The sequence below is a fragment of the Kwoniella mangroviensis genome, chromosome 3 (assembly GCF_000507465.2).
Source record: "Kwoniella mangroviensis CBS 8507 chromosome 3, whole genome shotgun sequence".
NCBI classification, from domain to species: Eukaryota; Fungi; Basidiomycota; class Tremellomycetes; order Tremellales; family Cryptococcaceae; genus Kwoniella; species Kwoniella mangrovensis.
The window spans coordinates 1,281,199-1,301,339 of record NC_088829.1 but is presented as its reverse complement, the minus strand read 5'-3'; the positions used below and the strand labels follow the sequence as shown (position 1 = coordinate 1,301,339).

The 20,141-nt window shown below is 44.8% G+C and overlaps 5 protein-coding genes across 5 annotated transcripts; 3 read left to right on the top strand and 2 right to left on the bottom strand.

Moving 5' to 3' along the window:
• Positions 1-142: 142 nt before the first annotated feature.
• Positions 143-780, top strand: I203_108298 (uncharacterized protein; the record flags this gene model as incomplete). The annotated part of the gene is made up of 4 exons (XM_019148471.1): positions 143-168; positions 224-302; positions 373-471; positions 559-780. 4 exons carry the CDS (start codon positions 143-145, stop codon positions 778-780), a joined length of 426 nt encoding a protein of 141 aa, XP_019002054.1.
• A 1,566-nt stretch (positions 781-2,346) lies between these two features.
• On the top strand, positions 2,347-4,583 carry I203_108297 (uncharacterized protein; the record flags this gene model as incomplete). The annotated part of the gene is made up of 7 exons (XM_019148470.1): positions 2,347-2,794; positions 2,909-2,981; positions 3,053-3,189; positions 3,340-3,540; positions 3,650-3,830; positions 3,903-4,300; positions 4,402-4,583. The coding sequence occupies 7 exons, from the start codon at positions 2,347-2,349 to the stop codon at positions 4,581-4,583; spliced, it is 1,620 nt and encodes a 539-aa protein (XP_019002053.1).
• Positions 4,584-4,883: 300 nt separating this feature from the next.
• On the bottom strand, positions 4,884-6,252 carry I203_108296 (uncharacterized protein; the record flags this gene model as incomplete). Its single annotated transcript, XM_019148469.1, has 4 exons — positions 4,884-5,398; positions 5,486-5,789; positions 5,865-5,905; positions 5,973-6,252. 4 exons carry the CDS (start codon positions 6,250-6,252, stop codon positions 4,884-4,886), a joined length of 1,140 nt encoding a protein of 379 aa, XP_019002052.1.
• Positions 6,253-9,199: 2,947 nt separating this feature from the next.
• I203_108295 (uncharacterized protein) lies at positions 9,200-13,461 on the top strand (the record flags this gene model as incomplete). The annotated part of the gene is made up of 3 exons (XM_019148468.1): positions 9,200-9,354; positions 9,452-10,856; positions 10,915-13,461. The coding sequence occupies 3 exons, from the start codon at positions 9,200-9,202 to the stop codon at positions 13,459-13,461; spliced, it is 4,107 nt and encodes a 1,368-aa protein (XP_019002051.1).
• Positions 13,462-17,504: 4,043 nt separating this feature from the next.
• Positions 17,505-19,466, bottom strand: I203_108294 (uncharacterized protein; the record flags this gene model as incomplete). Its single annotated transcript, XM_019148467.1, has 4 exons — positions 17,505-17,644; positions 17,707-18,321; positions 18,393-18,772; positions 18,841-19,466. The coding sequence occupies 4 exons, from the start codon at positions 19,464-19,466 to the stop codon at positions 17,505-17,507; spliced, it is 1,761 nt and encodes a 586-aa protein (XP_019002050.1).
• Positions 19,467-20,141: the final 675 nt, after the last annotated feature.

Sequence of the window (20,141 nt, the reverse complement as noted above, 5' to 3'; positions counted from 1 at the left end):
CATGGCAGCTGTAAATACACTCAAAGCTTGCTTCGCGTAGTGTCATCTCTGGTGAATTAAGTAATGTTCAGAACGCAAATGCAGGTCGATACAAACATGCTATCACCAAACTGGGATACTATTCACGATAAGCCGGGTCAACATGTCCATCAATACTGTCAACCCATAGTAAGTAAAAGGATTGCTTTCCTAAATCATCTGACTGTACTGATTGATTCCGTAGCGCGAACAACAATCACCTCTCAACGCTAGAGCAAGATGTACTATGGGAGTTTGCAAAGCTGAATGATAAAGTGAAGCGGGTACGCAGCCAATTTCAACTTTGATGTCAAGCTCTACGGGATGATAAATCAATGTAATGTATATATATAGGCTTCCAATCTTGCCAAGCTCACAGCTGAATCACCGAACGAAGCTCTGCTGGCTGAGTTGAGGACATTGGAGAAGAGGATGGGAATGGTGTTAACCTTGGTGAGTACCTTATATACCTATGTGCCTAGTTCCAATGTCCTGCTCATGTACATGCAATTGCTAATAATGCACGCTCGTGATGCACAGTTCCAAGCGTCTGTCTGGGGAGTTCTACAGGAATCGCAAGCTGTCGAAGAAGCGCGAATTCAACGGGAAGAGCAAGAAGCGTATTACCATCAACAAATGCAGCAGCGGCAGCAGCAGCGAAACATGTCGAATCAAGGATATCAATATGGCTATGGTGGTCAAGGTCAAGAAAGAAGTTATGACGATTCTAGAGGATGGAGTGAAGATAGTACGATACCGTGATCAATTTAAAGAACGCCTTGTTCTCTCTAGATGTGAGTTGTTTTATAATCTGGTTTCATACTTTTCATTCGATTCCTATACTCCACTTCACCGCAATGATGGTTATCTAGTAAAAGGTGTGATTCCTCAACGGTTCGTCTCCTCTTTTCCAAAACATCCTTTCCCGCAATTTGGCCATCAGCAATGATGGAAAGGTTGATCATATGTTCCGAATCCGAGGCGTTCTTTTACTCTCCCTTATCGTCAAAGATCAAGATGTGAGGGTGTAAAGGCGGGACGTATATTATTATATATCTCCTATTCTTTCTCTTCGGAGGAAGGGGGGAATGCTCGGTTATGATTCGTTTTTTATTCATTCCAAAGTTTCATTGGGAAAACGATTAAAGGCCCGGGCAAACACCTATCCATATTTATCCTTCTTTTCTTTCTCACGAGAGAAGGGGGTTTAAGACAGCATCATAAGTTCCGAGGCCTATCTATCCTTTTAGGAAGATCAAAAGAAATCGGATGGGGAACTTGAGATGTACATCAAAGCACAATTAAAAATCAGTTTATACTTTGGAAGATAGACGAAGTGTAAATGAGGATATGTGCAAACAATCTGCCTTCTCTTATTCATTCTTTCTCGTTCTCGTTGAAAAGATGGTAGTTGAAGGGTCAACTCTGGATTTGGAACGGGGAATTCGATGGATATTTGGATTGGAAAGGATGAATCTAATCTAGGGGAAACAGGAGCCCAACTTCCTAAGAGGCTATATGCCCACTGAGCGGTTCTCATCGCATCCATTCGTAGTGTGAAGGTTCTTTATTCAAGGGTGATTTGCTGATACCCTGTTTGATCTACCACAGGGAAGGCCAAGTCGCTGGACCGAAGGATGCTCGAACTAGTTCTTCGTCGCCGTGATCCACTCATTGCTCTTCGATTTGTCACCGAATGACAGAGACAATCATAAACGTTGTATACTCATACCATCACCCCATATGTATCTATGTACAGTACGAGTACTCTGTAGATGTTATGGACTCGATTTTGCTTGGACCACGTATCTTATCGGGAACACTGGAAATACTCAATCGCACGCGGTTACCGTTCGGCCGTACCGGATGATGATCACCAGCAGCCGCATTCTCGGCAAATGCTTTGTTGATGTTTTCCAATTCACTTCTTCGTCTTTCATATCTGCATTACAAGGATAGGCTATTGGAATAATCTTACTCGACCTAGCAAGATACGATTACTTGTGAGATAACATGGTTAATTCCAATGATGGGATAGCCGAAGTTTTGATTTTGTCTACTTGATAGGATGTGGATGCATTTCCCAATTTCATTCGGACTTCAGATGTGGGGGAGAAAGATAAGTCTAGATATCGATGCTTTTTACTTTCCTACCAATAGAATATAAAATATAGAACATAGAATCATAGAGTCATTCATTGTATCTTGTGAGAATAATATTACAGGTGAGAAACGTAACAGTCAGTCAAGGGCCAACATCGAACCGACTTGCCAAAGAAAAGCAACGAGACAATCGATCATATATAATTAAATCATAAGTCAACCAAAATGTCCACCGGAGATACTTCTCTAGATGAGAAGATCGATCCCACCACATCAAACACAACGACTATCCAACTCCAACCGCAATCCGATACTCAGCAATCAAGAGGTAGAGAGCGATCCCAGTCTGATTCTCATTCTCGTCCTCGTCGAGAAGTAGATCCATTTCCTTTACATCTTCACCTATCTCGTTCTCATTCCCACTATCACCACCGTGGTGAAGAACATTTACATAGACCACCAACGAGGAACGATGGTTTGGACAACTTCCCACCTCCTTTACCAGGTATCGGACATTCGGAAGAGTTGGAAAGGCGTTTAACTCGAGATCCCGATTTGGAGAGACAGATGGGTGTGAATGATGATGAGATCGGACCTCCTCCAGAAGGTGGAAGGGAAGCTTGGTTATGCGTTGCAAGTGCTTTTTTCGTACTGTTCTGTGTGTTCGGATTTGGTTAGTGAACGACCTAACAATCTCCCTCCTCATCATGAGAATACGGATGTGCTACTTTTGCAGAAGCTACCTCCATGCGATCACAAGCTGACTGTGAATGACAATTATGTATAGTCACCGTATTCGGTCAACTCAAAGTTTATTACCTTGCCAACCAACTGAAAGAATACTCTCAATCTGACGTAGCGTGAGTAAAAGTTCACTTTCACCAAATGAATAGGTAAAACGCAAACACACGTTGATCATATTCTTTCACAGCTGGATAGCAAGTCTTCAGGTATTCATCACCTTTGGTGGTTCCATCGTCGCAGGGAGATTTTTCGACTCTCACGGAGCTAGGTCATTGATAATGGTAGGAACGAGTCTGAGTGTAGCTGCTATCATCGCTATGGCATGTAAGTTCCAGTTCCAGCTTCTCGTATCTATCCACCGACATACAACACAGTCAATCCGCACACCAATGTGATTGATTCGTGAAGAGAGAGGGAATGGAAGCTGATAAGTTTTGTTTGCTTTGTTCCATCCAATTGGCATTCGAATTTCAGTCTGCAAGGAATATTACCAATTCCTCCTCGCTCATACTCTATTCGGCATATCAGCATCCATGTTGTATTCACCTTCTACGGCTGTAGTGGGTCATTGGTTCATGAGAAAACGATCGACAGCAGTCGGAATTGTGGTTTGTGGAAGTGGTCTGTCAGGTGTGATTTACCCAATTGCTCTAAAAAGATTATTCGACGAATTGAGTGAGTAAGCTTTCTTGCGATGATATAATGAAGTTCCCTTTTAATATCTAATTGCACGAGTGAGAATAGTGGACGATCATGCTGATAATGGCATATCTTGACAACACAGATTTCAGAGATGCAATGTTGATCATAGCAGGGATGAATGCCATCCTGATGTTCCCAGCGTGGTTCTTCCTTAAAGCTAGATTACCACCTAGATCACCGCCTCCTTTGAAGAGTCTAAAGGGTCCTTGGCTGGAATCTAAATATACATGTTTGGTCTTGGGTTCATGCTTCGTGATGATGAAGTGAGTTCAGAATCTGCTTAATGCTCATTGTATTCCCGTCATTGACTTTGACTGATTTATGAATGGCTTCAGCTGGCTATCACCCTATTTCGATGCACCTACTTTGATATCATCCAACAACATCACCGGCCCCATCGCCGATTATTCCATTGCGATACTCCAAGTGGGATCATTCTTCGGACGAGCCACTTCTGGTATACTAGCGGACACGTTCGGTATATGGACAGTATTCGTCTCTTCCATCTTGGGAAGTTCCATATCCATCCTAGCATTTTGGGTCGCATCCCCCATCCCGGCCGGAGCAGTTGTAGTGGGTTTGGTAGGATATGGTTTTGCAAGTGGTGCATGGATTACGTTGGTGGCAGCTTCCACTGGGGCCATCTCACCTACAAGGGAATTCGGAATGAGATTGGGAATGCTTTGGACAGTCACTTCTATACCTAGTTTGATAGGTCCTGTTATTTGTGGTGGTAAGTTGTCCCTCTCGCACTCTAAGTTCCAGATTGTTTTGTATGTCGAACGCATAACAAGAGTGAAAGCTGATATGTTGTTTGTTATACCACATTAACAGTTCTGATTTCTTCCAGCGGAGGTACCTTCAAATCTGCAGGGTTGTTCATAGGGTTCACTCAGTTCGCAGGAGCGTTCATCACTGTCGCACCTAGGATATTGGAGATTGTCAGGAATTTCAAGCAGAAAAGGAAAGGTGTGAAGGGGAAAGATAAAGAAAAGAACGGACAACCAGGATTATAAAGTGCTACGGCGTGTCAACAGATGATCAGCTTGATGAGCTGTAAATACGATAACATTCTGGGTTAATGGGATTGACGATAATTGTAAAATACACCCTTGTAATTCCGATTACTGGTACAACGATCTGACGGTATGCAACTGAACATCTTCAATTAGCCATTCATATACTACGACATAGCCGGAGTAAATGATATTCCTACAAAACAGTATTTGAAATCAAGGAGGCATGATCAAGACTTTTGTATACTTTTGCATAGGTGCTTCTTCAAGATACTTCTTCGTACATCTCACATACCTCAATTACAAGAAGGTCAAATCCGTAATATTATCCACTCCATCTTCGATTTTTCCAGCCAACTTCAATCCCCTACCTTCATCCACAACCTTATACACCTCCAATCCACCCTTCTTCCTTCCAGCAGTGACCAAATACTTTCCATCCGGACTAATGGTCATTCCTCTCAGATTATCTAAATCAGTTTGGAAAGATCTCAAATTCTTCAATTCATCTCCTGTATCATTCAACTCGATGATCGCTATTGAATCTCCTTTTGAATTTACGTTGGTCGAGAATTTTCCTTTTGATTTTTCTTCCAAAGACATTTCTAACCTGTTTGACGCATAGAGGATATTGGGATATGCAGGGTTTAGAATTAGTTCCGCCGCATTCATATATTGTTGAGCATCCTTGGGGACGGAGGGAGGAATGATATTGACTTTGAAATCGGGTTTAGGAATTATAGGGTAAGTGGGACTTTCGAGGGAGAAAACTAATACGTCGGATGTAAGTTCTGTTAAGACGTATAGGTGTTTTCCTATAAGGCAGTCAGTACATGTACTCCCTTACAAACTAAAATCCACATTGAGAGAAGCATGTTTGCTATCGAAATATTGAGACTCACCATCTTTACTAAAGGTAGCATGTCTAGGTCCAGTTCCGGGAGGAGCTTGCAGCCAACCCTTGATTTCTAGCGTATTTAAACCCTTTTTCTCTATCACCCAGATCCTGTCGTTACCCAGATCGCAAACGTACAAATGACCTTGATCATCTTCAATAACCTGATGGGCATGCGGGGTATCTTGTCTCTCTGGATCTGGGGCGTTGCCGTCTTTGTATAGGTATTCGAACTGGAGTAATTCCGATGGGTTGTCGGAGAGTGTACCGTCGGAATTGAATGGGAAGTAAATCATCGATCCGCCCATATACTACAACGTAATCAGATTGACAATTAGTCAATGATGCCTCTCTGAGGATTTGACAAGAGATAAGGTGACACATACATTGACAACAGCCAGGCCGGAACCATCCTTCAAAACATGGACTACCCACCAACACCCCATCAGTACCCTCCTACCCTCTTACTATGCATTACGAATGTTGGGACTCACCATGAGCAGGACCACCGTGCGTTTCCTTTTGACTTGTAATCTCAATCTTATCATCTTTCAAATTTAAACTGACTGCAAGACCCTTCTCCGTTTCTGAAATAGAGTACAAAGTCCTATTGGCCTGTAGAGGGTTATGTTGTTGAGAAGCAGGTTCGATCCATGATGCCTTTTCTGGCGCAGGTGAATCGGAGACGATTTTGATCTTTGCTGTAGAAGGGTCGAATGATAGGATGGTGTAGGTTGATCTATAGCCGCTTACTAAGATTGTGTACGATGACATTGTGAATGTAGCTTTGATCTCTTACGAGTTGATGTGTTGTAGGATCCAGGTGGTGATGATGATGAGAGTGCCGGAAGGATATGAAGACGCAACGGTACGAGTGGTACTTACGTCGAACAGCTAGCCCGATAAACCGGATGAGTGAGATAGCAGTGACATCACAACACTCAGGTGCCACTTGACAAGGTGAAAGAATGCCACGTCAAGCTGATAAACCTAATTCATCGATTTAGCATGTACCTCTCATCCAGGCGTCTTGGAGTGCTGCACGCACTGAAGGAGAACTGCAGTGGTCCATTGAGAGATGTCGATCAGAACAAGGAATCAAGGTGTAACCTCCTGCTGTTCAAGGACTCGGACTTGAAAGATTCTTTCTATCTTCCAGTCCGTTTATAAGACGGGCTACTGTACTATCCTCAATACCAATCACCGACTCGCAAACGTAAGTCTCATCGTGAAGAAGCGATCGATTAATTGCCGTATTCAAATGTAAGCAGATCCAATCATTCCCCGAATATTTTATTCCACACCGATGGTGGGACCAAGATCCGACTTACGGAAATTTGATTTGTTTCCGTTTATACATTCACCGCTCACAACCGCAACTATCTTCCAAGCCACTCAAGAGACACGGTTAAGAGTCACAGAACAGTATCAGCAAGAAGAACAGATCATACACCGCATTGTTGATTCACTTATTCGCGTTCATGTTCACGTCTATAACACAAAATGTTTTTTCGAGTCGCGGAAAAACTTGATCATCGGCAAAAAGATTGTTGTGCCTGTCTGCAATGTCGAACGTATGTCACCGTTATCGATCATCCCCTTGTTCCCTGTCCCACATGATGCAGCTGTCTTGTCAACTCAACAATCAGTCTACTTTTTTCGTGAGTTGTAAGCGAAGTGAACGAAACAAAACATTCCAACTGACATTTTCCGATTTGTTGAAGTTGGACGTTGGACATTGGTAGAATGGATCCGGTGCCTGATCTGCGGTTTTTTTTACAATATGTCCTCCCCTCAGTCTTTCTCCATGTCAAGCGGAAAGCGGAATCAAGAAGGTTTAACGTTTCTCGATAACGCCGTTTCTGAACTTATACCTTGTTTGTCGTAAACGAGCGGCTGGTCATCAGCTGCAGTCGCAGTATGGGTGCAATAGGTATGAGTGATGTCAGATGTTTCTGTCCTAACACCTAGTTTAACTGAAAGGATTTGATCCTATCAGAGTTCGTTTTACTCGTGAAGGTATATTCCGACTCCTACGTTGACCACTCACACTCGCGTTGTCTTACTGCTATGTATGGCATACAGGCATGTGCTTGGAGATCGCGGAAAGGTAATCGTGACATGGATGCAAATACCGATCTATAGGAATCTCGATTTCACTGTCTACTTCGAGTCGAAATGTATGGTAAGAGGTGACAACACTGTCAGGTCTCATCGGGCCTGTCTGTGCGCGTGCATGTGAAAAATGCAGTAATTGCTCTCCCTATTCCGGTTAGACCCCTCTTTTTGATCATTTTAGCTCCGTTCGATTTCCCCAGAATGGTAAAAAAATGATGCAAATCATCTAAACTCTATTTTTCGATTACTAGACCTTTTGTAACTTACTCGTACCGTACCGAAATGGTCAGATCTGCCTAGTGCTCCCACTTAACCTACAAAACGCCTCTGGGTTCACCACACCACCATACCACCACCAAGGAAAATGTGTGCATGGGATAATACAAGTCATCAACGGCACGAGCAACAGCAGCAGTAGCAGCAGAGACCGATTGTTATGTTACTTACTTACCATTTGCCGGTTGTACAGTACTGACTTTGCCAACAGGTGAGCGAAGCAGATTTTTCCTCCCGGTCAAAAATAAACACGTTGACCGATTGAGTAAACTTTATTCCCCTTGGTCCTTGGTCTCCTCGCTTGGCCGATGTGATTTGCCGTACCCTCACCACATACAGTTCATGAATTCATGTGAGGTGCAGAGGACTGCCTGCACCCTTTGCTCACAAGAAATTACATGAATGACATTCACATGCAGTTGGACAGGCGGGTGAGGGTATACCGACTGTATTCATTGATTGGGATTGGCATTGACAGACGATCTCAGGTGTCAGGGTTTTGGGATGTTACTTGTTTTGTATGGGTTAGTTACAGCTATACGGTGCTAATTGCGCGCTAGTGAGGTACTGCCACTTGCACTTGTATTTTCCACCTTTTGAAATGAGAAAATTTACCTCTGCTCTTCCCCCTTGTGATGTCTGCGATGTTTACCATGAATGATCCAATCACTATTGCACTAACTCACTAGCGTACTTTATACATCCAACATCCCATAATCCACATCCATACTACACCACCACCACCTATGATCATCCTTCCATATCCTCCATCGCAGTACTACTCTTTATACTACATTCAGCGTGTATCATCAACATCATCATCATCATCATCATCATCCATATCATCTTGTAAGCACAACCATCAACATACCTCTAACACGCCGTGAACGCCATAAATCAGCTGCAAAGCGCAATAAGCTAGAACGAGAGTAAGGGAAACCGACAGAGAGAATTCAACCTTGTGATCAAAATCGCGTAATCAGTCCATCAACCTGCAAAATATAGTGGAACGAGCCTGCTCAAATTCGTTCAACATCATATCGTAGCATCAGTCCATCACCATCTCGGGCTTGGGGTTCAATCTGAAACGATAACTCAGAGACGAGATCCTTTACCTCACTGCGCATTTGAAGATTATTCAGAGTCAACCGATCAATGAATGAATCTTGGATAAGAAGCAAACTCTCAAGCTATCGGCCGTCCCATCTATCATTCGCTGTATACATTCAGCGTACACATCTGTGATACCAATCACTCCCATCGCCAAATTTACCATCTAGAAAAGAGGTCAAAACAATTCGAAAAGAATTAGAGATTCAATCTGACAATGGGTTCGCCCCGGTCAGTTGATGCCTTTCCAAATTTCCCATCTTCAATCCCGATCCCCAATTCTGCGACCTGGGTGAATAAGATGGGTCCAAACGCCATAGCTGGACCCAGCTCAGAAGGTGCTTTACCTCGTAAGACGTCTCGAGCATCAACGTACGTCGATATCTCAATCTCATGATCTCTCTTTTCCCTCTCATGCCTCTTCATAAATTGACACGGACTAATCGATGTGGACAATGTATATTTATAGTCCATCTCCTCCGAAATCACCTTCATCTGCACCTCCTACACCATCAGTCATCGCTGTGACGCATCCTTCACAGTTCATACATACACATCATCCTCGACGCGGTTCTTTAACTCCATTAGGCTTAAACCTTATATCACCTGTCCCACCACATGTCAATCGCGATCGTAGCGGAAGTGGTAGTGGTAGTCAACCAACGACCTCGCGCAGTGTAGGATTTCAGCAGCCTTGGCCCGGCGCCGACCTCGGGGCAGCGAATATCGCGGGAGGGGGATCATTATTAGGTCAACGACGCGGTTCTGCTGCGAGTACAACATCCACTCTGACCCAATCCAGACCTCCTCCTCAACAAATCGCTCATTCCTTCTACCCACCCGATTGGAATCCTGGACGTCGACGATCCTCCCTCACTCCTTCAGGTCCGACACTTGCTGCTCCATCGCCCACTCGAACCCACATCAGTGGGAAAACCTCCAGACCTGTAAGCAGCGATGGAAGTAACGGTACGCCCTCTCTACGCTCTAGACACAGAGTTCTCGGTACAGAGTCTATCGCACCTGACTCAATATCGCCATCACCTTTCTCTGGTGCCCCGCCAGATGGATATGCGAGAAGAGGTAGTTTACCTCATCTGGGATACAATGCATGGACAGGACCAGGTCACAGGACTTGGAACCCTGTCTTGCCCCCTCCGAGAGGAAGTGTAGGTGAAATTGCTGCCGAGGACATTCGACTGCCCGATGAAGGCTTCAAGTTCGGTTCGGTCGGTGGTCACGCGAGTGGAAGCGGGACGGGCACGTCTCCTGCGACAGCTGCGCTCCGAGCGGTCGACCTTTCGCCGAATAGTAGTGGTAGAAGAGCTTCGATCAGGAAGAGAGACGAGATGGACGTGTTTGAGCAAGCAGAAGAAGCTGAAGCGGAAAGGCAAAGAAGAGCGTTCCTGGCAGCCACCTATGGTGAAGATGGGAAGAGAGCTAGAGAGAGGTTGAGTATAGGTGCTCAAGGTGGTCAGGGTCCGCCCGGTACGCCTGCCGGCGGACTACGAAGGCAGAGTTTGCTGTTATGGGAAAGAATGGGTATGGCGAAACAATCAAGTGATGGTGAGATAGCACCAAGTTCAGCCCCCCCTGTGCCCTCACACTTGTTCCCTGCCAATGGTTTGTTGGCGGAAGGCGATCTCGCACAGCGTCGTGGAAGTCTACCAATCGCTATACCTGGTGGAGGACTCGGTCGAAGTCCGTCGAGACGTTCTGCTAGGGAACACAAAAAGGATTCGCCTGCCACTGTCGTCGAGAAAGATCCAGAAGGAACAGCGGAAGAAGAGGAGGAGGGCGATGAGGATGGAGATGAGGATGAACCGATGGATGAAGATGAGGATGAATTGCATGAATTGAGTGAAGATGGACAGGTGAGTGGGAGGGTTCATGGGTATACTTCTCTTAACACTTACGTTTTATCCTCTGTAGAACCTCACCGCACCTCTTCGACCTCTCCCTCCGTTATTGCCGCTGTCGGATCCTGGTCCTCGCCTTCTACCTTCTACTTTGGCGTTGCACCGAGCGAATCATCTACTTCAATCGCGCAATTTACAATCCGATCCCTTACCGCACCCACTTCCTCCATCTTTACACCCTCCTGCGCCTGTCGACGTTTCTGAGTTCGACATTGATTTTATCCTCGCCGGGTCTCAAGCCCAACTAGGTGGACAAGTGAAGAAAAAGAATACCCCAGTCGATATACTACGCACAGCCAGCTCGCCGGATTTTCCACTCACTCCCGTGCTCAAATTGGGCGGCGACGATGAAGATACCTTTGCGAAATTCGTGGGAGAATTCGACGACGAGTATGGAGGACGACGAGGCGAATGGACATTCAGAGCTTGCGCGGCTCATCATCCTGGGTCTTTATCTCCACGCGACCCGCTGGATACCTCTACTGGGCCTGGTCCTAAAGCCGAATGGGAATCGAGCGGTGCAGGTAAATACGAATTATTCCCCAATGGTGAAGTAAGATCGACGGTCACCGGACGTTCTTGGCGGGTCTATCGATTAGGTAATAGGGAGTATGAGCTCGAGGAAGTTAAATCAACTTCGGACCCGCTTTCCAATCACAGTGCTGTCTTAGCACCTTCTGGCGCCCGCCTCGGTGGTGAACGGTATACACTGGCTGGCAAAAATGTTCATCGCGATCAGGGCGGTGTCAAGTTACCTCATTTCAACACTAGTCATCTGATGCAACCTCAGCTTTCACAAGCGTCTGCCCCCACAGGTCGATCCAGCTCCACTCTCCACTCTACCAGTTCGTACTCGGCTTCACCTGTTACCGAACGTAAGGATCGGATGGACAGTGAAGCTTCTATTTTGACGATGACTCCCACGTTATCACAAAGTACTCCTTTAAGCAACATGGCTGCCTTGGTGACGAAGAAGAAGAAACATACCACCGAGGACGACTCAAACCAGCAGCAAAGAGGATCAGTATCCAGTAAAGAGGATAAATCGAAGAGCAAGGGCTTGAACAGAGTACGAAGCAAGGAAGGTGATTCAGATGGGAAAAAGGATAAATCCATAGGAGGAGTATTCAAGCGAGCTCTGAAGAGTTCTGGCTTGGGTGGTGGTGGATCATCCGTTTCCGACGAGAAGAAAGCTCAGCGCGAAGAAAGGGAGAGAGAAAGGGTTCAAGCCCACTCTTGGTCCGGTCAGTCGAATGTCACTCATCACAATACCTGGTTCAGCGGGAGTTCGAGAGGACCTGACGGTTTACCTTATAAAGGTCAACTTCAAGTACATTCTCACCTTCAACACCAAGTTCCATCGAATGGAAATCGATCAAGGATGACTTCGACCTCTACTCAGACGGCTTCAAGTAACAGCGCGACCAGTTCGAGCGATAGTGGACCTTGGTCATCTGGTGAACAACCTCGCAAAGCAGCTTCATCAACTACGAGCGGAGAAGATGTACTTATGGCCTCACCTGAAGCTGCTAATGTGCCCAAATTTAGAGAAGGAAAAGCTTGGAATGGGGTACCGGTTGAAGCTGTAGCTATGATCATACCATTGGAAGAAATGTCCTCTACTCGACCACCATTGAACAACACCCATCGACCTACTTTGCACCCTTTCTTCCTGGAAGGGTCAAAACAGGCTTTATTGGTATGGTATATGCCTTTCAATGCGGAACATGACGAATACGATCAACAGAGACCCTCGACAGCATCTTCCAAAGCTTCAGTATCAGTATCGGACCAACCTTCCCAATTGTCACAATCACAATCATCCACTTTCACCCCTGGTACCACCCCAGGATCGTCAGCTCCAGTTGGTTCATTACCAAAGTTCCAGAAATTACTCAGGAGAAGAGCGAGTAAAGAGAATAATATGGTTAAAAAGGAATCTAACGCTTCGACTCACGCTCACTCTCATGTAATCGCACCACCTCATATTGGTTCATCACCGATAACCGCTAAACAGGCTGGGTGGTATGCAAATAATCTGTCAAGACTCAATGGCGAATTGTCATTACCGCCTTTACCATTCAGGTCTTTCAGAGTAGTCGCCAAGGTCATCGACGTCCAAGATTTGAAATCGACGCCTGAAAATGGTATTGATAACGGGAATGGTAATCCAGATGCTTTATCCGCAATCAATCAAGATTCATCGTCTCGTGTTGAAGAAGATAAAAATGTGTTACTCAACTCGGATTCCAAGAATGAAAATAAAGGCAACGACGATCTCAATGCGATATCACCTTTCTCAGATGACGCCAAGACAGTTCAAGTTTCCCGAACGGGCAAATCAATGCCTACCGTCATAGCAGTCTGTCACTCTAGATCGCAAGGTGTCGAATTCGTATTGGAAGGTTTGGATAGGTTGGGCTTATGTATTGGTGAATCTGCTTGGGGACCTACGGGATATGAAGAATGGAGAGGAACGGGGCTAAGTGAGAAGGGCAGGGAATTGTTGGATATTCTCTGGGCGGGATGTACGGGCGTGATGGGTTTGTCTGCTTTATAAACGAATCATCCCCTCTCCTCTTTTACGTTTCATCAATGTCAAATATTTATTGTTGTATTGTATCTTCGAAAAGCGGTTTTAACACATTTAATCATCTAGAGATACTTATTATTTTCCTTTTCTTTTCCTTTCTTGACAATCAAACATACTCAATATATCTCTTACTTCTTTTACTCTTTTTTCGTACTAGACTCAATTCCATATCAACATCACTATCAATTATCGATTGTTCTTCCCATATAGTGATCAAAATTTCTCAATGTTGATCACTTAAAAAACGCAATGATGAATCAAATGCATAGATTATATCTTCAATACGATAAACGTGTGAAAATGTTCTGTAATGGAAGATTGATCAAATCATATTGAGATTTGGCGAGCCAGTACTGTCCTGAGTACCACGATTGTTATCAAATTTCGTGCAATTAATTAACAAGATATACGAGATATGGATGGATATCCAAAGAACAAGTTTTGACTGACCAAGCTAAAATATCCTATACCAGTTCATCTCAATTCCATTGACCTCTCCTTCTTTCACCTCCTGGTCAAGCGTATTTGAGATCAGGCTGTGGGAAAAACACTTTCGCTTCAGTGGCGATATGTTAGAGACTTTGGGCGGCGTTTGCACATGTGAGGGGGTATACCATTTCCTACTGTAGGTTTATTGAAGTAGGAATAGAAAGGGATCGCTGAGGGAGGAAAAGGGGATGATGAGCAGGTCTGGAATCTAGTCAATAGAAATGGATCAGCACATACTCGATAGGAGCTCATTGATGATGAGATCAGAGAATCGAGAAGCAATGCAGACGATATGATTTCTCTTACGTACCTTCAAGGAATAACAAGATGAAAAAGTCTCGATACAGATTCTAAAGTGTTTTGCTCCTTCCACCATGGGAGCAAGATTATCAGAGCTACTATATATTCGTAAGTACCATTAAGATTGAATAAAGTGACGATTTTGCAGAGATAATCGAGGTGGGATAAGCCAATGACGACTTTACGACACAACGGAAATCAGCTCGCTTAATTCCTCTTCGTCACTCATGTGCACTTGAGAATTAACCCCCCTTATCCCCCCCCCTCTCGCCTCGACCACACACCACCACCGACACCACCGTACCTGTAGACGCTGGCAGGTAAGCTTGATTGAGGGTTGTCAAGAAGGGTACATCTAGACTTACAGTCTCAGTCAACAGTGATGTATGAATTGGGAATAGGGAATAGGGAACGGGGAACCGGATGGACTTACAAGCTCGCTTGTTCCAAACTATACTGTATGTATGACCCATGATCAAATCCAACCACTTTCGCTCTCGATCAAGGCCAAGCTGAGATGTATATGATAATTGTATGGTGATATGGGTATCTAAGTTTTCATCTAGTGAGGATAAGTGTCAGGATCATTTGGTTTGACAATTGCTCCAGACGGAGAGGAGAAAGAAGTTTGTACTTACTGCTTACCGAACGCACCACTGAACATCTGAGCAATCAATCATGTTCCGTCCAGCTTGGCTTGCATTCTGATCGTCAACATCATTGAGGGGATATTGGAAGTTTCCGAATATACCCAAATATGATCCCTGTATAGAGTTGTGAGAATGAATTGGATTTATTTTGCTGAAAAGAAGTCGAAATAATGTGAATAGGGAGGTCGAAGGTTCTGTACGCCAAAAGAAAGTTGCAGAATTTCTTGCTAGACGGTGTTTGGTTGTCGATGCTTGGGCATTTGCTATCTGTTCTTTTGGCTGAGGGTATTACACAATAAGATTCATCCGCATATAACATCCGCATATAAGGATTTGTTCTTTTCAACCAACAAAATAGGGGTGGAGCAGATCTCGAGGTGAGGGAATATGTAATGACAAAAGGGAAGACTGACATGATCGAGTTGACGGTATAGGTTGTCGTCATGAATGAGCGGATACAATTTCTGTGTCTCAAATCAGATTAGACTCGAAATACATTACTGCTTCGTGAATATGCCTGTCCTTATAATGGTTAAATACAAGGGTAGTTGAGCAGACGAGGCCATACTAAATGATAAACATAAAACTTTCAGGACACCTTGTGATTAGCAGGAATGTAGCATGGTGACTCCAGCACGTTCGCAAGATCAGACATCCTCAACTCTTACTTCAGACACCTTACTTCTCCATTCAAGCAATGTCCATAGCTTGACGTCTTCTAAATCCATGAAGGTATACAGAGAATACATGATCAACTCTTCTCCAATACTACCGACAACTGTCATCCATGTAAAGTAAGCTCCCTTGCCACTTCTACAACAATCAATTTGCCACCAATTCACCGCTCCACTCATTTGATGAGCTAAGTCACATCCTCCTGCCCAACCAATAGCTTCCACATACGTCACTTCACAAGCGCAAATCGGTCGAACCATAGGTCCTCTGCTTTGCGCCTCTTTTCCTTAGCTTTATTTCATGGGGAGACGGCCATGGAAATGTATTCCCCGCTTAGATTATAGTCGATCATCCAGCTCCACTTGAGAGTCGCAAGTGCTAAATCACATTGGAATACTCAATGTTGAAAGGAAGGAAAGTTGTGTTTTGAGCCGAACAACGAGGCTTAGCGTTTGGATATTTGGATCTGTGTCTTGGGCGTGTGAACACGGAGATGAAGACAAACATGCAATCTCGCCTGATCTGCCTCCGCTCTCCTGGCTAGCTCAGCCACGCATGATGATGGGGAGAGAGAATAGTCGAATTTGCATTTGAATATCAAATTCCAACTTTATTGGTGAATGCCACTTTCATCATCGATTTTTTTGCCGAGCATAAGTGGCGGTGCGTAGGAACTATGGGTCATGAAACTTTATATAGTTCGATTATACTGTACAACAATTGATAACATACAGATACCATAAGTATGTATGTGATAACATCCAATAAATGATGATACCAATGGATGATGGTTTCTACTACAGTGTAAGAAGAAACTTATATATTTGCCATACACCCAATTTGACGTATGGTGCCAATAATTCAAAGTGGGGGAGATTAAGGGTTTTGGATCGAAATTAAACTTACCATCAAAAATCCAACATACAGTAATTATCATTTAGCTTAGAATACTAATACGCATTGACCACAGGTACCTCAAGGTACAGTCAGATACACAATATATACAACAGTACATATCGGTTTGTGATGAATGAACCCTGAGCATGATCAGGAGTCAGGAGTCACCACCACCACCATGAAGTCGTCACCTTACTACAGCACCGTACAATGGAACGACATGGTCTGGCGATGTAGTCAAGGTGAAAATGAATATCAACATGGATGGTTAGACCTATCACCCCGTTTCAAACCATCACTTCAAGTCTTGGATGCCCCATGTTGTAGCATAGTCTTGTCGGCTGCCGAGAATGTTCATGAAGATGTAAGTCCGAGCCGTTTTCACCGTGTTAGTAAAGCATGTTGCATTCGAAACCAAGTTCGTGGTCAGAGTACAGGTTCTTCTAGTCCTTTCCATGATGTATGTTCCTTGTTCCGCACAGGTCTTATTGAAGGAATTTCTCCCGAAATTTTTTTTCTTGAAGTGAATGGCATCGTTCCATATATGAATGCATGAATCATATTTATCGTACATACCTGTATATTTACATAGATTCTGAGTCTCTTCGGTATGTCAGACAAGGATGCGTCATGCGAGAAGCAAACACGGCAGATATACAAACATGCACACAAACGACATACCGCCACAAACTGCCTTCCATCTCATCCATTTTCAATCCCATCAATAAAGGCAATAACATATTTCATTCATTCATTCATTAATCATTCATCTTTGGTCGTATACATCGTAATAGATCGTTAGATTTTGACTCAAGATGATTCAGAAAAATATATGTATAAACAGTACACAACACCTTGATTGACCATTTCCGATCTCACCTATACTTACTAGTTCCCCAATGCAAAGATCAATCAGCCAGGTGATGAAATCGGCTTGATGACTACATTTACAGTAAGTGCACTCACCATACATTCACCTTTCTTCTCTACACAGGCTCTTCAGTACTCCTTTCCTTCAACTCCACCTTCAACTTCATCAGCAGGACCAGAAGATGGGTATCTTCCGGGACTACCAATTCCTGATGGTCGACTACCAGATTCCATCGCACTATCCAATGACATATCACCATCGATTTCGTCTGTGCAGCCTATCCTACCTTCAGCTATCATCCTTAAATTGTAGAAACTCAGTTAGACATACCTCTCTCCTCCTCGTGGAGGCTTGCACCACCTAGCCGCCGCTGAGCCATCATGCTTGATTCAGCTTGATTGATCTCCTCGCCCTCATCGTCATGCTCTTCACTATCACCCGTCCCTTGCTCATCTTCGTTCACCTTTTTACCTCTACCTCTCCTCCTGATCCTATCGGCATAACGACACTGGCCATCGATATGCCTTCGAGAACACTGAGCACAAGGTGTCTTACCATCGCATCTCAACTTCCGCTGTCGACAGGGGTAACAGGAGATCTGTTGTCTTTTAGGTCTCTTAGCAGGAGGATGATCGGAAGAACCAGGATGGGAGTGATGGAAAGCTCTGCCAAAATAGTCGGATGCTGGAGGAGGATGGATCTTGTGTAGCGGTGTTGACACGGTAGGAGTGGGGATATTAGAGGAAGATTGGCTTTGTCGTCGGTGAGTCGTTGGTCGTTGAAGGGATGGATCGATCCTGAGGCTCTCATTCCGATATCGCGGTTGATGATGATATACCTGAGGAGGTTGCGGAGGCGGAACATCGGCTGTAGGATGAGGATGCCCAGAGATTACTGGCGTTTGATATGCTGTTTGTGGATGATCATGCATATTTATTCGGTGCCCTTAACAGAGAATACCAGTCAGATCAATCTAACACTATGTTACCCGAAGCACTCAGTCCACTAACACTCACCTGCATCGGCCCCGCCACTACCTGTTCCGCTCAGCATGACACTCATAGCATCGTTATAACCCTCTTGATACCGGGCTATCTCCGATTGTGTCCACCCCGCTCTATCACGCATGGGTGTTCGACCTCGAGTCTTCCAGCTTTCTGAAAGAGGGTCACTAGCTTTCTGACCAGTCAAGCGATGTTGAGGATCTTCAATATATGCGTTGTCCCTCGATGTAGCTGGAGCTTGAGGCTGTGGGACTGAGCGAGGCGAGCCCTGAGACGGATAGGTTGCACTTCTATGCATCTCTTGTGCGTTTGATCTACGATCGAGAGGCCTTGGGTAGCTTGAACGGTCTTCATGCGTGATGACTCTAGGGAAGTGCGGCCTGAGAGGAGATCTGCAGAGTCGAGCATACATGAGCGTTCAACCAAGTTCGCAACAGAGAGAGATGAGCTATCAACTCACAGTACTTGTCCAATCGATGTTTCCGATAGATGAGGAAGACTGCGATCGTATCTCCGTGAGTCGTGCTCCTGGACGATTTGAGGAGGTGAGGTGGGGCGACTACGACTAGGGGGGAAAGTCTGAACGTTCTGTCTGGGTGGAAGTGTCGGTCGAACGATATCAGACGAGTGGAATGAATGCCGCTGCGTTCGTATGCTTGGTTGAATCGGATATGCAGATCGTGATGAGACGGATGAAGGTATGTCAGCTCGTTGATGCTGCCGAGGAGGGGAAGCGCTGGATCGTCTTGTTGTCGATACCATTACCGATTCTCGACCTCTTTGAGGTGTAGCTGGATCGAGTGGTGGTGGATGGAGCTCAGGTTGATTGAGCAACGTGGATATCGAGGAAGGTAATCTGGGTCGAGGTGACACGATCTCTCGTTGAACTGACCGAGTTGGAGATGGAGTGGGTGAGGCCAGATGATGTTGACCTGCCATTCGAAGGAAGGGACGATTGGTGTCCCCGGAAGGTGGCTGGATGTACCCTTGCATTGGGGGAATTGTTGGGGCTGATGTAGACTGAGTGTTGGAGGGGTTTGGAGTCTGCCGCTCGACCTCTGGAGAGTCTTCACTCTCCCGGGACATCGTGAGAGAAAATCTGGTTGGAGGAGTCAGTCTGACTTTTCATCTCGAGAGGACTTGGTCACTCACTTGAATGGTAGGAATTGGGATAAGCTTTCTTCGTCAACGTCGGAAATTGGAACTTTGGGTCAAGTTCTTTGTTTACTTGACCGAGATAGAAATAGGAAGGCACAAAGGTAAGTCAACGTTGTTCGTTGTCATGCGGCAGAACAGAGGAGATTCTGAGCCCTTCCATATGGTAGGTATCCTCTCAGCCGAAAAAAGAAAGCTGAATCAGATTGTCCAGCCGGATGGCGAGTAGAAGGCATTCGGAGAAGACGCAAGGGGAAGAAGACTCACCTTGATTAGGATTAGAAAAGCTTAACCTAACCGTACCGAGTAAAAGGCTGGTGAGCGTTGTTGGTATTGTTGTTGGTATTGTTGTTGCTGAGGAAAGAAGGCGAAGAGGAACAAGATACAAAAGAGTTATGAATCAGCATTGAGCTTTATTTTCTGGAATATGGTAAATTTGTAAAAGAAGAACAGTGAAGAAAAGTATACAGGATAGAAAATATGTCTATCGTTGAACGCAGAAAGAAAGGGAGAGAGAGAGGGAAAGAAGTATATTTCTATATATATTTATATCTAGAGAGGGGATGCAAGTGATTTGTGGCTGATTTGACTTTTTTGCCGTGTGCT